Consider the following 16990-nt stretch of genomic DNA (forward strand, 5'->3'; position numbering starts at 1 on the left):
AATTGCTGTCAACAATAGGATGCCAGTATAGATCCGAACATATGCAGATTGTGCATAAGAAATGTTCTCCTATTTCATACCCTTTGCTGAATTTTCTTCTGGTCCTAACATGATATTTTTTGTTTTGTTTCTTTGTTTTCTGTAAACTCTCTCCATGAAGGCCCTATGCCACCACAGGAACCTGACTAGCTTGCTTCAAAATCTATTAGGAATGTTCCTTTAACAAGCCAGATGGGCAGTTAAACGAAAGGACCATGAGGCATCACAGGAAACACAGGGGAATTTATTTTCTCTATACTCACGGAGGTGGAAATAAAAAGTCACATCTAAGTTTTGTCAAACGACAATCAAAGTGTTGGTCTCAACATCATTCCCAATTCCTGCCAGCTCTCTATGAACATGGACTAGATTAACCAGTGTGAGACAATGGTGCAACAGTGTTGGCACTCAAAGTTGAGCTACTTCAAGTGAACTGATGCAGCATGTAGACAGACAAACCTTTGGTGAGTGAAAAAAAAGTTTCCTTCTCCCTTTGCTTTCAACCAGACCTACCAAACCATTAGTTTAAGTCTGAGGCACAAGCACAGGTAGACCTGATTAGACCACGAGCAAACCAAATAGCACCCAAAACCACCTAAATATGAGCCTTTATGATTTTAGATTTGGTCATTGCACCTCCACCACGTGTGGGGGACATTTTTAACTATCCCACAGACTCAGGTATGTCTAACAGCATGGTCAAAATAGCGAGGACATCAACACAGACTGAAAAACACACCCAAGGAGTCTGGGAAAGAATTGTGAGGCTAGTCTACCTTAAGCTATGTGCAGCCCTGGCTATGAGGCTTCAGGAGTGTTTGGGAACAGAAAGAGTTGCCTCACCGTGAGTCCAGATCAGCCGTACCCTCCGCGTGAGAAAAAAGAGGGCAAGCTCTACAATTGTTACATTTCTTTCTCAAAATAAAGGGGAGTGATGTTAGTATGGAAAGAAAAAAGACTCTGTTTGTCTACAAGCTAATCCCAAGAGAGAAATGTGATTCACTCAGGTGAACACAGCCTGCTGCAGCTTCACTGAAGTCAGTGGGTACCATGCAGGAGTACAGGGGAGACCGTTCCTCTTGACCAGCCTGCAGCCCACACAAATGGCAAAGCTTACTTCTTGCTGCTGAATTTTAAGATTTAAAAGTCCAAAGCAATGATTTTGAACTTAACCTGGGTAATGAAATCCCTTATGTTTTCCTCTAAAAATTTTGGTCTGCTTGTTGTCAGCTCATTAAACAACCCTTTACTTTGAGACAGACTAGCCTTTTGTCAGATCTTTTTTTCTACTTTGTGACTTCACTCAGGATTCAGAATCATTTAAATTAGGTAAAACTGAACAAACTGAAAAACAGCTGGTTGTAATTTTTCTCTTTTTTTTCCCCTGCAGACTATATTAAAAAAATCACAACTAATTTTAGGTTGACTGAGCTTTTCCCAAGGTCTTTTGCTTATATAAAAATGTAAGAAAGCAAAAGATACTGGTTTTGTATTTCCCTTCCGTTTTACTGAAAGATAAACCAAAAATTATTTCATTCCTATTGGTTTCAGGTCCCACAATTTGTCCCTTTTTTGGTCAAATATATGAACTACCTCTGGTGGTTTTCAAACGGATTTCTCCTTTTATTTCCCACCAGACATACTATTTTTTAACCAGCTATAATTAAGATTAACAGGAATACTGACACTGATACAAAAGAGAGCTGGGTTAGGCAGAATCACAACAATTTCAACTAGATCTTTTATGAAAATTATTTTCCCCCTTCTGTCAAAATTAACAAATAAAATACAGCATTTTTCAGCTTTGACAGGTGAAATGGAGGACACCATCCACCAACACTGATATGCTGAAAAGTGGAAAGTTTTGTCATCATTCCACTTTGAAAAATCATTGCTAGAAAATCATGAAAAATTAGGACTCTTTTATGTCCAGTTGTTGAAAGATTTTAAATTTACTGCCAACATTAAAAATATGGTAAAGGAAAGGATTGTTACTGGTTTTTACCTGTAGATGGTGACATTTTGGAATGAACATTAAGCACACATCCAAGAAAATCCCATACTTGTAAATACTCAACAAAATGCCCCCATCCTTCCCTTAAACAAACAGTTTCATACAGTTATGCAGATGTAATCAGATATTAAGAAATAGGCCTCAATTTTTCAGATATAAGGTCCCAATCTTAAATAGAAATGCATCCAGCCAGAGTGCTATGCTTACACAGGGTACCACTGGCTTCAGCAGTGCCCCACACAGGCTCAGGTTCTGTTTGCATGCACTGATTACCAGACTGAGACCTATGGCAAGACTCAAGAAAAAAAAATTAAAAACCTCTACATTTTCAATATACAATAGACATACTTTTCTAAATGAGTTTGGAGTCCTTTATTACAGGCCTCTAAAAATTGTTGTTAGGGTTATACATTAAAAATACTAAAGTAATATAAAAAAAAAAAAAAGATTTTTTTTCTGTGTTTGCTTTTTTCCTTCTATGGTACCATTAAGCTATAAATAATTTTAGGATAAGATGCCTAGGTATAAATGAAACTGTTAACTGATCATGTTTGCTGATGTCCCTTTCTCACATTGCCCGAGTTGACTCCATTAATCCAGCATCTTCTCTTGTTTCTTGCCTTCCTTTTTCTTCTTCTTGGATTCTGTCAAGATATAACAAAAACAATAAAAAATTAGCGTCTAGCAAGCACTGCAATAAATTTCATTTAACATCTGTAGAAGTTTCCCTTTCCTTTTTTTTTTTTTTTTTTCTCTCCATGCACATAAGAATTGTCTCCTCATTTTGAACAAAGAAAGGGAAAAGAGAAGGAAAAGAAGAAAAATAACAGGAAAGGTCGAGGCAGTAGAGAAGATGGAGAGGGAGTTGCATGTTCTGTTCAGAACCCTCCCTATCTGAGGGCTGACCCTGTTTGGCATGCAAAGCATTATCTCAGGAACTTGCTTGGAAAATAAGAAAACAGCAGGCATCTCCTGGAGAAACCAGGTCACGGCTCAGTGGAGAGCTGGAAGAAAGCATTGCACACACTACCCACACATATACCCTTCCCCTGCTTCCTTTCTGTCTCATTGTGAGCCTTTGGCTTTCTCTGAATGTGTGAGCAGCTCCAGAGCAGGAGGAGAAAGCTCTCTTGTTCCTCCAGCTCCTCCACTGCCAACCCTTCCCTGTTCCCCTGGGACAGACACCTATGTGCGCTCGGGAGGCAACGGGAGCATGGCCTGCGTAGGATTCACAACCTCTGAAGCAGTAAAAGAAGCAGAAAAAAGAATAATCCAAACAATTCTTATCTCATTTGCTGCTCCTGTGTTGTGCCAAAGTAGAATGCAATATGGAGACTGTTTACCCAGAGTGATGGGGTTTTGTTTCCTTGGCCTATGAGGGCCAAGTGTGTCCAGACTGTCGGTCAGCAGAGAGTCATGAGATTCTGGGCAGTTGAGTGTTTGTGCAGATTCAGTTTAAATGTAGTATAATATAGTATAAAATAATAAAGTAATTAATTAACCTTCTGATATTATAGAGTCCTCCTTGTCATTTTCTCCCCATCGTCAGGATTACCCTGCTTTTACCATAGGCCTGAGGCCCTGGGAGCAGGGCCTGTCCAGCCTGCTGAGACTGATGGGATGAGCAAAGGAACAAGGAGCACCTGCTTCTCTAATTATTTTGGGGTTCATAGGGGAAAGTTGGGAAGGCACAAGTGAAAACTTGTGTGCTGTACTACCACCTGCAGTAGTTTTCACCATACTCTAGGGTAGTGTGGTGTTTGACAGGTAAAGGAAATTCACAGAGGGACTTTGGAAATTAAAACTAATTAAGAGGATTAGGTACTATTGTGTCACATGTCACCTTGTAATAGGGAAAATAAGAGCTTTCACTGAAAACATGAAAAAAAAGGAACAAAGGAAACTGCCCAAATCCCTGTTGATACCAGCACAAATCAGCACAACAGGTACCACAGAGGGACGGAAGCAAAGCTTCTGTGAAGCAGCATTCCTGCAACCAGAACATCAAGCAAACAGACCCAGAATTGCCTAAACCCAAATATCATTAACCAAACCAAGCAAAACTATCATGGAATCATAGAATACACTGAGTTAGAAGGGATCCAGAAGGATCACTTGAGTCAAACTCCTGGCCCTGCACAGGAGCACCCAAAAACATCACACCATGTTGCCTGAGAGGGCTGTCCAAGTACTTCTTGAACTCTGCCAGCCTTGCTGCCATGAATACCACCTCTAGTTAAATAACAGCTATCGCCTTGAATGACAAGAATAGCACTTGGGCCCTTAAGGTGGAATTGTTATTTTTAAATATGATTCTTTCCCCTCTGACTCATTTACATAACATAGTCCAGGAATCACCAGTTGTGGTAAAAACAGCATGTTTTCATTAAAGCCAAGGCAACTACACCAACTTCTTTCAGGTATGGATAGGGCCAGGTAGAAGGCAAATTTAGGCTACCACATTTCTCTGATGGTTGTTTTTCCTTTTTCCTAGTGTTTCAAACCAACATTTTTTTCTTCAGCTGTTATAACAAAACAAAAATTACTTCCCATAATCCTTTGGCCAAAGCAAAATAAAATACTTGTTTGTGCATATAACCTGCTCTAAAATCTTTCCCTTAAAAACTTTGCTTAAATTTCAAAGGAATAATAACAATTTAATTTCAAAGAGATAATTTAAAAGAAGAAGTAATTCTTTTTATTTGAAAACTAAATTTCCCCCCTGCTTTTGCATGTGTTTGTGTGCTTGCATGTATGTCTAAATGTCTGTAGTCAGGAGCTATTCACAGAATCTGACACTATTTCATAACCCCTTATTAGAAAAAGTAATCTTTCATTGACTTAGTATCTAATTTGCTTTCAGCTACAGCTTTCCCTCCACCCCTGCAAATTTCCTGTATCCCCCCTCAATCTCTTTCACCCACATCCTCCACTTCCTCTAATTTTGCCTCTTTATACGACTGACCCTCCTGGATTCTTTATTGACTGCACTCTCCCTCATACTTTTTATTCCCCACACAACACCACTTCCTCTTAAAGAAACAGTGGTATTTTATCAATCAGACCAGCACTGAAAACTGCAACGTTTATTTAGACCCAGCAGAAGCAGCAGGGCACTATGCAGACACGAACCACATTTACTAAGAGCAAAGGAGACACATAAATGCAGGCAGACTGCCAGCAGGACTCTGCAGAAGAGTCCAGGAGAAGACTGTGGTCTGCAGTCACATGAATGCACCAGCTCCCCATCCTCACTTGACCTGAGGTACCAGACAACCCACTGTTTATCCATTTGCACTTAATGCCTGTGGGTCCACATCTCATGCTTCCTCATTCTTCCCCTTTGTCTGCCTTGTGGTGATTTGCACATCATCCAAACAGCCAAACCCATCTACCTCCAAAGACAAGTGACTCTGCTTTGGGCCTCAGCAGAATAAAACTGTCATGAGCCAGATGGAATTCCTCCCTCATTAAAAGCATTCACACCACCACAGCTTCATCTTTCAGACAGGTAATCTGGATTGATGCTCAGCATATTTGCTCCATGAAATGACATGCATACACACAATTGTGAAAACATTAAAAAAAAAAAAAAAAGGAAACTGCCCAAATATTTCCCAGCCCTTAGGCTCTTTTATAATTACCACCACAGATACCAATACCCATGTGCTGACCTCTTAAAATGTTGATGTTCATATGCTCATGCACAAGTCTGTTCACAGCCACACTGTACCTGTTTTGATTATGATCAGGCTATGGTATGTCCCTGGCTAACAATGTATAAAGTTGCTTTAAGATCCACTTTGCTCATGTTTTTTCATTTGTCTTCACACTCTTTGCATTTGTGTCATTCGGGCTTTTATTGTCCTCACCTCTGTTCACCCTATGCTACAATTTCCACTTCTATGACAGCTGCTGGGTCACAGCCAGGCTGGGAACCACATCACCCTGATCACCCTGCCAGTGCTTCCCTCCCCAGAGAAACCAGGAATGACTGAAATCACCATGCTCAAAAGGCTGACAAGTTTAAACATTGAGAGTTATCTGCCAGCTCATCAGTCCCAAACTCCAGCATTTGCCAGTTAAGTTAGGGGAAGATCCCCAAGGTACACTGTCCAACAGACCTCTTCAGTTTCCTGTTCCATACACGAAAATGATCAAAATTCAATTCAGGTTAGCACAGATTGGATGTTAAAACCTTCAGTTCAGCCATTTCCTACCAAGCATCTTAACGTGGTCCCATCAGAAATTACAGTGCCTAAGCAGAGCCTGTCTGATGGAGAAGCACAAAGCTGATTCCACATCTCACTGGCACTGCAAAGCAGTGGGACCCCAGCAACACTCACCACTGAGCCAGAGGGTGTCAGGATTTCTAGCTGGTAAAAGTGACCCCGAGAAAAGTTCCAAAGTCCCTTTACCCAGCCCAGCGCTTGAAGGAGGAGTCAGGGCTCTTCATTTCTCGGTCTCAAGGTTGTTTATTGTATTTTATCTATAAAATTCTTTCTCCTGTCCTGCTGAGGCCTGCTCAGCAGGACAGAGACACTCTGCCTGCCCCTGGGGTGGTGTTATCTTTTGATACTAAAAACCACGTGTATAATGTTTACAATTACTTTTCAATACCTATCACCTGTGTTAGACAGTGAGCTTCTACTCTAAACCAATCTCTAAGTGCCAACATCACAGGAGAAGATAGAGGCCAAGAAGAAGAAGGAGAAAGGCTGGACACACCCAGTTCCCTCCATCTTGCCCCCCTGGATCCCCATTCTAAAAACCCCAAAATCTACTTTTTTCCCTTGTGATAAATTCACTATCATTCTACTTAATTTGTCACGGCTTGCAGATCATCATCTAAGATTGGTAACTTGCTCCACGGGTCATAATCAAACCCACAGACATTTTGGGCTCTGTGCCAGGGGCTCTGAGACCCCTGGCAGGGGTCTTGGTTGTTCAGGACAGCCAGAGGGATGTCCTCGGTCCTGATAAGAGGGGAGCAGGAAAAGCTGCCCAGTGAGCAGGGACTATTCTAAGCTGAACCCTGCCATTTTCAGGAGCTTTGGGCCTACAGCAGCCTCCTCCTCACCCACCCCACTGAGTGCAGTATTTCCACAGGCAGAGCCACAGAGCTGTGCACCAGCTGTCCTTTGCCTTCAGGGAATGTGTTAGCTGCAGACAAGCACTACCAAAAATATAGAGAGACACTATGGTAAAAACACTTAACCAGATGAAACTCAGGTTCACACCAGCCCACACAGAACTTGAATCTAAATCTACTCACTGCCCTATTTGCTTTCAAGTTAGGTGGCCCACTTGTGCCAGACACCAGTTGGTGGTATCTTTGTGAGCTATCTATGGCAGAATTCAGGGTCCAGAGAGGCAGAAGCAGAGCAAAAAGAAGGATGAAAATCCTGGATTTCAGAAGAGCAGATTTTGGTCAGTTCAGGGACCAGGTCAGTCAGGCTAAATACCCTGGAGCACAGCTCATGCAGAGAGCAAATTCCAAATGCCTGGTAGTCCCTGCAGTGTGCAACACCCAAGCACTGCACAGCCACTCTGCTTCCCCCTGGAACAAGGGGGGCACTTCCAGCAAGATCAAAACCACGCAGCCCTGTACGAGCAAACTGTGTCAATGCATAGACACTGGATTATTTAATCTTTCATCACCAGAATAACCCCACTAATAGTCACAAGACTTGGAATTATTCACAGGATTAAAAACTGGCCATGAATTAGCACTGGACCCACTTTCTGTGGGCCCAAGATGATCAGTAACAAAAATTCCAGTCAGGTTCTTAGGGAGTAAACAAGTTAATTTGATTAGCAGAACTTTCTCTATGCAATTTGGGATTGCAGCAGTCCTCTTTAAACAGTCATCTTTATTTCAGAATCTCATTCTTACTATGCAAGCAGCAAATGAAAGTAATTCAGTTGAGCAGGAGCCACACACCATTTGAAGCCACTCTTAATGTATAAGGCACAAAATGGAGGTAATTACATTTTAATGGAAGTCAAGCTTTGTAAACCAAGATTTGCAGGTCTTAATTTTCGTTTGTTGAAAGGAAGGTAACAATTCACTCATGGCACTGCTGAACTTCTGTGCATAAAAGTCAAGCAGTGTCCCCAAAAGTAATATAAATCATACAAAATTGTAAAAGCTGTGCTGATAGAAGGTTAGAGTAAAGAAGTTCCACATCAGATTTTCAGGATACAATTTTTCCAGGGCCTAGCACTCACTCAGTTTTACCATACTCAGAGGAAGGCATGTTTTAGAAAGGCCTCTCTACCTCTCAATTGGAGCAAATTTTCCAAAGCACCAGGTTTGTATGTGGTAAAGGGTAATGGTGCCATGGTGTGCAGGGATCTTCTGAATTTTGGGGATGAAATGCCTGTCTCTGTGGAATGGAGAAATCTTAGCTTGGGTATAATCCAGGATTTTGGGAAAAAAAAAATCTCACAGAGATTCACACTCCTGTTTAGGAACAGAAACTGTAATATTTTGTGATTTCCAGGACTTTAAAAGTACCTGGATTTCTGAAAACCCTTTCAACATAGTATTTCTTTTTCTTGTAGAGGAAGAGAACTTTTCATGGCTATCTAAATCCTTTTCTTCCTTTTTTCCTGTACTACATACAGCATTTATGTATTCCAAATGGTTTAAGAAGGAAAATCTATATTATGATAGCAACTTGCTCCCTCATGAATTCTTCTGAAAAGCCTCTTTGAGAAACAGACTTCTACTGGATGAGGGGAAAAAAGCAATAATCCACCAGCTGAACAGCAGCAGAAGGCACCTTTCCAGTCAATGACCCTGATGTAACTTTTATTTAATTAACAGATTAAAATTGATTGTATCCCTTTTATTTTAGCCTATGCTGCTTACCAGCTTTCTCTAGTTATCTGTGTTGCTCAATTTCTTCACACTTGTGCTCACTCCCCTCCATCAGGTTTTGTTCTGCTTCTCACTTTGCTGAAGTTTTGTTTCAGATAGACTTTCATTTGTTCCCAGTTGAACACAAGAATGACTTGATTTAGACCTAAAGGCTGCAGCTGCTCCATTTAAGTCAGAAGGTTATGCTGCAAAGTGTGTTAGGAATGGGGAATAGTCAGATTTATGCCTACAACAAAAACTAACATCGCTGACAAAGGAATGGAACCAAGTCACCACTCAGAGAAAATGTGTCAATTATTTTCCTTTCTCATTAGAATTGCAAGAAGAAATAAAAGTTGAGGAAAAATGATCCAATTTGTTCTAAAATGAGCCACAAAACTCTGAAATTATCTTAGACAGTCAGAAGCCACTTCTTGAATCTGACATACTGATGCAAGACCTTTAAACCCTTTCCTTTAACATCCCAACTTAAACTAGTGAGAAATTACAGGGAGCTTTTATTCAAGAGATAATTTGCTGAAAACAAGGATTTTCATCAGAAAGGTTTCCCTTTGATGATTTTCTTCCTTCAAATATTTGGGGAAAAAAAGTTTCAGAGCTGCCTATGCAGAGGCACTCAAAAGACCACAAAGACACACTCAACTCCTGACTTTGTTCAATGGCCTAACAGCCTGAGGCAAAGAACATGAAAGTTCCACCTCATTTTCTTTACATCCATGTTAGCCCTTAAGATGTTAGATCTTAAGAGTAAGTATTCAGAAGATTGCAATGGATAAACTTTTCAAACTAAGGTTGTTTTGCAGCTGGAGCCTGCTACAGGGGTCTGGGCTAACACTTTCAGAAGTTCACTTTGCTCTTCCAGTTGGCTTCTCATCAGCCCCGGGTACATTCACACTGCTGCTCCTGTAGGGCAGGGACTTTCTCAGCGCTCTTCATCATGTTCTGAGCTCAGCACGAGAGGGACACAGTTCCAGCCGGCTCTTCAGCCCCCTCCCTGTCTATGCTGCACACAAGATCCCTCTCAATGCCAGCAGGACAGGTGCAGGCACAGGCTGACACATTAAGGGTTTACTCACTGCATTCACATATCTGCAGGAGACTGCTGGAGACAGAAAGCTTTAGTAATCCATTGAGACTTCAGTATATACCTATACAGAAAGTTATTTGTGGTATAATGCCAATAGAGAACCTATTTTATTCATTTAGCCTTTGAAAACCAGGCACTGCCCTTCTCAGCTCTGCTTTCTGCATCTGCTTTAGATGAGCTCTACCCTTGGGGCACAGGACATGGGGTTGGCTTTGATCAGTGCTCCCCATTCTGCAGAGTCACCAGCAAAAGTCTGGCAGTGAGCACAGACAGAAGGAAAGATAGAGAGATGGCAATGTGGAAAATGAGATGGAGGGATAAAAAAAGCAGGGGAAGAGAGCTTGAAAGGAAAGGAAGTGAAGAAATAGAAAAGGAAAAGAACAGAATGGAAGGAACAGGACTTCCTCTCTGTGTCACTGCTGGGAACAGCAATGAGGGTGAGCATTTGCTGATGGCATACCTTTTATTACAGCAGATCCCATAGCTTAAGGCATTTTCATGGCTCAAGGGCACTGACTAATGCCAAGGAGGCAGGGCTGCTCTTACAAGCTCAAAAAGGGAGGCAATGAGCACATAACAGTATTGACACACAAGGCTATTTACACTTTCACCCACTAAGGTCTGCATTAAAACCTAGAAGAAACTCCTGCAGGTACAACAGTGTTAAATGAGAATTTGACAAATTCAGTTTTTCATCTTTTGGGGCAGCATAGAAAAAGAAAAAATGATCTGAAATGCAAACCAGGGGGTCAGAAAAATGGAGATTAAGGTTTCCATGAAACACCCCAGAGTTTTTCTTTCCAAAAACACCTATGAAAGCTGCAGAACAAGTAAAAATCGCTAAATATTTGGTTAAAAAAATATATATCTTCTCTCCCTCTCCTACATGCATTTCCTTCTCCCTGGAATTAGGGTTGTGCCAATCAGATTGATATTATGCTATGATCTGACAAGGGATTCAAATTATTTATCCAAACAGTAAAATTTTTCACAGGTACAAACGCAATCTCAAGGGAAACTACAGCACAAAGCCTCCAAGAAACATAAGGAAATGGAAGCAGAAAAGCAACCATTAAAAGACATCCAAACTTTATTAGTCATGGGCTGCACTGGCAGCTTATAAGCAGCTTGAGGCTGGTCCACTGTGTAAACACCATTGTGTTTTGTTTTTCTCATATAGCTTATTCTCATTCCCACTGAAATTGAGAAACATCATATTTCCTCCTGTCACAGCAGCAAGGAGCCAAATGACAGAATCATGTCTCAGAGCCTGAAGTTTCCAGTGAGTTTTACTTCACCTTGAAACACAAACCTTGTCCTCAGACTAGCACTGGGAAACACAACCAAGCATTTAGTGCCCAGTCTCTCCCCTCTGGACCACTGTTTCTTCTCCTGGTTTTCACATTTCCCAGCACCATAAGGCATAAATTATTCATGGCAAAACTGCCTCTCACAATGTTTATGCAGCGCTTAGTACAATGGCACCCTTTTTCAGCTGGGGCCTCTGGGCACTCATGCAATACAAATAATCATGATGATAGCAACAATAATAACAGCCAGCTATGCTTTTCCCACTGGGCACACACTCCAGTGTCCTGTCCCACAGAGCTCAGATCACTGTATTCCTCTACAGGCTTCTGGTCAGTGCCAGGGGCCATTCTTCAGTAAACCTGTCTCACGCTTTAGAACAAGAGAAAAACCTCCCAATTTTACCTTGCAGGCGTTTCTTTAACTATCACAGCTGTTTCCTAATATGAGAAAATCCCTCGTTTTTATAACTAATTAGTTTGAGCAGATTCTATTATTCTGCCTCCTGTAATACTAATTATTACACTAGCTGCATGCCTGCACGACTAATGAGTTACATTAAAGCTGGGGAATTCTAAAACCTACAGAGGGAGATGCAGCATGACTGTGAAGCCAAAACAGGAGACACCAGCATCTTTCAAACAATACAAAATCACAGCCCTAACAAGTCATTTCCTCCCAACAAGTCTGTGTCCCCTCCTGCTGCTTTGTGCTGTTGAACAAAGGCAAAGCTGAGGGAGGGCACCCCAGAAAATGCAACTTGTCCTACATGAAAGTGGACTTGTCCAAAATTAAGTGGTGCAGTTTTATCAGTGCAGTACCCAGTTTGTCTGAGGAACAAATAGCTCAGGAGAGCAAGTCACTCACACACCACTGTCAGCTCCTTGCAACAGCCAGCAGCCAAGCCATCCTGCCAAAGCTGGTCAGTCTGCTCTGGCAGCACACTGCAAGTAAGATGTTCCCCCAACAGGTAGGAATCTGCCACTGGAGTGCCCAAAAACCACAGGCTGTTTCTGTTCCTGCCAGCAAAGTAAAGACAGGGATACACCTTAACACAAGTCCATCTCTATGGTTTGACAAGAAGCTTCCTAAGAAGACCAAAGGTAAAATGGTGTTTAACACTGATGGGAGTCCACTGAGATGACTGACATAAAACCAAGGACCCTGACTAAATACTGCAGTTCAGACATTCACCTTCAAGTCAATTGTCACATTCTGATAATTTTATTTACATGATAAAAGTGATCAGCACTCCTGATAATTTTATTTGCATGATAAAAGGGAGCAGTGGCTACTAGCTACATGCTTGGACTGGCCATTGATACTTAGTCAGTCTGGGAAATCATTTAGCCTTTCTGACTTTCAACTACTACTCTTCTTCTGATTAGACTTCCTGAGCTCCGAGGAGTGATAGCAGGATTAGCTAATTGCTGCCTGTAAAGATATACAGATAAAAAAAACCAAGGTAGGGCAGATTATTTATACTTCACTCAACTCTGAAGTAAAACTCTTCAAATTGTATGAAATTATTAAAAATACAGAGTGCAGTCATTTCCTCCATGCAGTACCATGCACAGTGTGCCAAACACAGGGAAATGTGCTGGCACCTTGCTATGCTCTCAAATGGTAAACCTGATCTGAATTGTACAGAAGAGATTACAGCCATTAACAGCTCAGTTAGGTCTTGCCTTTATGTGGGAAATCTTTCCAAACACTGCATTTTGGAGGATGTGATCTTTGGTTGGCACCCCAATTACTAAAGACAACAGTGGTGCGAGCAGTGTTAATATTTGCCAACCTTAGCACATATTTTTCTTGTGTGGCAAGGACTGAGCTGAGCCATGACAAAGTAACTCATAGATGTGATGTACTGTAAATTGATAAAGAGTTGGGAAGGGTGATTTATTAAAAAGAGCTAAATACAGCCAGGCGAAAAAGTTGTTAGAAAGGTGCATAATTCAAAAAACATGAAGGGTACATTGCAGAAGGGGCAGGCAAACTGCTGATTCTATTTAATTTTATCTTAATCAGAAAAATAAATATCTGAAAGTACAACAGTTATGGGGAGGGAGAGAGAAAGAATGAGAGTGACCGAAAGAGTGTAGGAAGAAATAAAGCCCATCAGGCAACCCGGCTCTATGAAAAGAAATTCCTCCTCTCTTAGCAGCTCAAGCCAAACGTTTCCTGCATCCTGACAATCCTCTATTCTTCTGCTTTCTGGCTGGCTGGAACCTGAACAAGCATCAATCAAGCTGGGTGGGTGTGGAGCTGGCCAGATGGAGGATGTCGGAAGCACTTTGTGCTCCTCAGCACAAGTTGGCCATTACAGCAGCCACTCGACACAAGTGCCCGAGTCTGTCACATCTGTCAGGACAGTTTAGGGAGACCTTCAACATCACCAGCCTTGCAGACACTGATTAGAATATGCAATTGTGTGTGCTAGAGAAGAGGTGGCTGCCTCCACTGGGATTTTTTGATGAAAATCATCTTTTCATCCTCTCTAGACTTCGTGACAAGCTTTCTCATGACCTCATTTGTGGACTAAACACGCCACAACCCGTGGTGCCTGGGACATCACATTGCTGACAATCTGTCTGCCTAAATGCACAGTATTCAAGAAGGAAAGATGCTTTTCATCCTGTGTTACCTACACTTTAACCAAGCTACTGTCTTCCACTCTGAGAACATGTGAGCAAAGCTATGGAGAAAAGAGCTTGTCAGGAAGCCAAGTAAGATTAAAATTCCTGGTACATCATCTGTTCTCATCCTTAAATAAAGTTGTAATCCATAAAACAGCTGCTAATAAGTAGGAAGTACTGACATTGACCGGTTGTTAAGAAGAAAATATTTATTTTTTGTTTCCAAAATAATGGAGAATGCTTGAAAAGGTTTTAAGCTTTTCTGTGGGTGCTTACTAAAGATAAAAGAAATCCATAAAAACACTTAACTTAGTAGTTTATGAAGAAAGAATTGATTCCCAAAGCTTAAGAGAATCTCCTGCTTTAACTTAGCACAAGTTTTGTCAGAGATCATAGAAGCCATGGAAAACCAAACTATATTTTATCAACAAATCTGTAAAATTATAAACCCTGAGGGGTTTTTTTGCAGGTATGATTTTCCTTTCTGTTAAGAATAGATCCAACTCCTATGAACAGCAGTAGTTTTTGAAATCGTTAAGTGAGAGGAGGGAGACTCATCCTGTCAGCACAGCTGCCATATGTTGATGGGCTGGAAAGGTGGATAAGAAACAGCAGAGCAGCATCTACACTTAAGATCCATCAAGTGGCATTTTCCTCAAAGAGCAGAGAAGGTGAGGAGGAACTTCAGACACCGCAACCCATGAAGGTAATGTGTCAGGTGAAATTTGATGCACAATGCTTTATTGGTCAGGCCTAGACAAGATAACCTCTCTTAGCCACACAATTCCTGGAGTTCTTAAATTACCACAATAATTTTTTTTTTTTTAATTAGGGAGAATTTTGAAGGTCTTAGATACTCCCCCATGCAAGCAATGATCAAAATTAAAATTCTATTTAGCTAATTTAGTGGGTGTGATGAACAATAAGAACAATGAACAATAAGTGGGTGAACAACATGAACAATAAGCTGGGTGTCCTCTGTAGAGGACATGCTTAGAACACTGTTTACATTTCAGTCTCTCCATAACAAAAACTCCTTTGCAATAATAGAAGGAATTTAGGGAAGTCCAATAACGAGTATTCTTACAGTGGATAAATTCTTACACCAAGAAATCCTTAAGTCAGAAGCTTTAAAAGATGGCAAGCGACAAAAAATTAAAGGAAGATATATAATAGTACCATTGATTGGAGAAGCTAAACAGGGGTGTTTACTGACCTCATTTACAGCATGAAATCAAAAAGAAAATTGATATAATGGAGAGGTTACAAATACAACCTAATAGAATAAAAGTTTTACCTCACTGGAATGGGGTTAGTCAGGAAAATCAGGAAAACAACACTTTTTTCTGAGTAAACCAGTATTTTTCAGTGCAATATTTTCTGTCTGCTTTTGGTGCTCTCAGCCTGTTGCTGTCAGAAAGGCATTCACTGGTGCACCTCTCTAAGCAAAGACCAGTCAGAGAGGCAACCATTCACAGTAAAACAGATTCCTGAACTGCTGAGCCCCTGGCTGACTGCTCTGCTGCCAGAGCACCCAAATGCCAGCATCCCCTGCCCTGCTTGGCCAGGCAATCCCAGTAGGAATCCCAGCCCTTGATCAGCACCCACAGATCTAGCTGGATATCAGTACAGACCTTTCACACTTCAGAAAATGACCTGCTGCTTCCAAATAAAGCATCATGGGCTTTCTTTGTTATAGTCTTGAGGCACTGATGCAAAGTTAGGGATGAAAAAGGAGCCTAACATGTAGAACATTTGAATGGCTCAGGCCATAATCCAGTTCCTCCCATTTCCAAATAAGGAAATTCATTAAGATTCTAGCTACAGACTGAATGCAGTTTAAATATTTTCCTTTTTCTTAGTTGTGGGTTTGGACTTACCTCCAGCCTGTCATTTCCTTCACCTCAGGAAGAAAACAAATACTGTCATTCCAGCACTCTGATTTTTAACTCAGAAATAAAGTTCAGTGGGGCAAAACTCCTCACACAGAACTAATCTGCTTGACCTAATTTCTTCCTCTAGTTCCTCCTCCTGGTGCCAGCACACTGCCCAGTGTAGCTCCCGTGTAGTTATACCCACAGATCTGCAATATGGGCTTAGCTCTGAGCCCAGGCAGGCTGTGTGTGTGTGACTCCCTTGCCTGCTGCTCCTACTAATGCCAACAGCAGATGAGCGAGCAGGTGGCATGCAGGAAGATTTCTAATGCAGATCAGGAGAGCAGAACTGCCCACAGTTATTATGATTAAAAACCCACATTTGTACCTATTTCTCTTTTTGCATTCCTTCAAATCAAATAAAGCCAGGTTTTGTAATTAAGTCAAGCCCCTTAACTGGTTGCTGCAGTCAGTCCCAATCCAATTTCCAGTCTCAGCTATAACTCACTCCTAAACTCCAGAATCAGTTAAAGGTGACTCCAATCCAGCAATTTCTCAAGCTCTGCCTTTAAAGCTCTAACTTGAAAATGAGCCTGTACCACCCAAGAGCGCAGCTCTCACAAAACAATGCTGCATCAATGCTCTGCTTTGTGCCCCTCTCCCCCTGCTCTGACAGCCACTGACAGGATATAGATATATGACAGTGGCAGAGGCTCCAGGGGCAGAAGATGCCTTCTGGCAGCACAATAGGCAGCCTCATTCAGTAAACTCCCAAAGGCCACTTAGGCATGGAAACTTAGTGAAATAAAGAAAACAGCAAAAGCATGGAAAAAAAATCCTGCCCCCCAAACTGCTAAACAATAAAATCACACATCTCAAAGCCCTTCCTGCATTCCCATCCAATCACTTCAACCCCTAAATGATGTTTATTGTCACCAGCTCAACCAACTCAGGTGGTCTCTGAAAATCTAGTTGTAACTTTGCTGCTCCACAGCCTGTCACTGTCTGCACAGGTTCTGGACTTAAGGATGGTGTGCAAGGAAAACCAGTCACATGGATGGATGGATGGATGCATGCACACATACACACACACACAAAGTGCCTGCAGCTTCTCTGGTTGCTCAAGCAGAGCAGGCCACCTGC

General features: G+C 41.5%; 1 protein-coding gene across 1 annotated transcript in view; it reads right to left on the bottom strand.

Annotated features, from left to right (window-relative positions):
* Positions 1–2410: 2410 nt before the first annotated feature.
* Positions 2411–16990, bottom strand: part of PTN (pleiotrophin) — a 71780-nt gene continuing 57200 nt past the window's right edge. The window contains exon 5 of the mRNA XM_064737872.1: positions 2411–2697. Coding sequence (XP_064593942.1) covers positions 2645–2697 — 53 coding nt within the window. The 3' untranslated portion in view covers positions 2411–2644. The remainder of the gene's footprint in view (positions 2698–16990) is intronic.

Source organism: Zonotrichia leucophrys, chromosome 1A (assembly GCF_028769735.1).
Source record: "Zonotrichia leucophrys gambelii isolate GWCS_2022_RI chromosome 1A, RI_Zleu_2.0, whole genome shotgun sequence".
Taxonomy (NCBI): Eukaryota; Metazoa; Chordata; class Aves; order Passeriformes; family Passerellidae; genus Zonotrichia; species Zonotrichia leucophrys.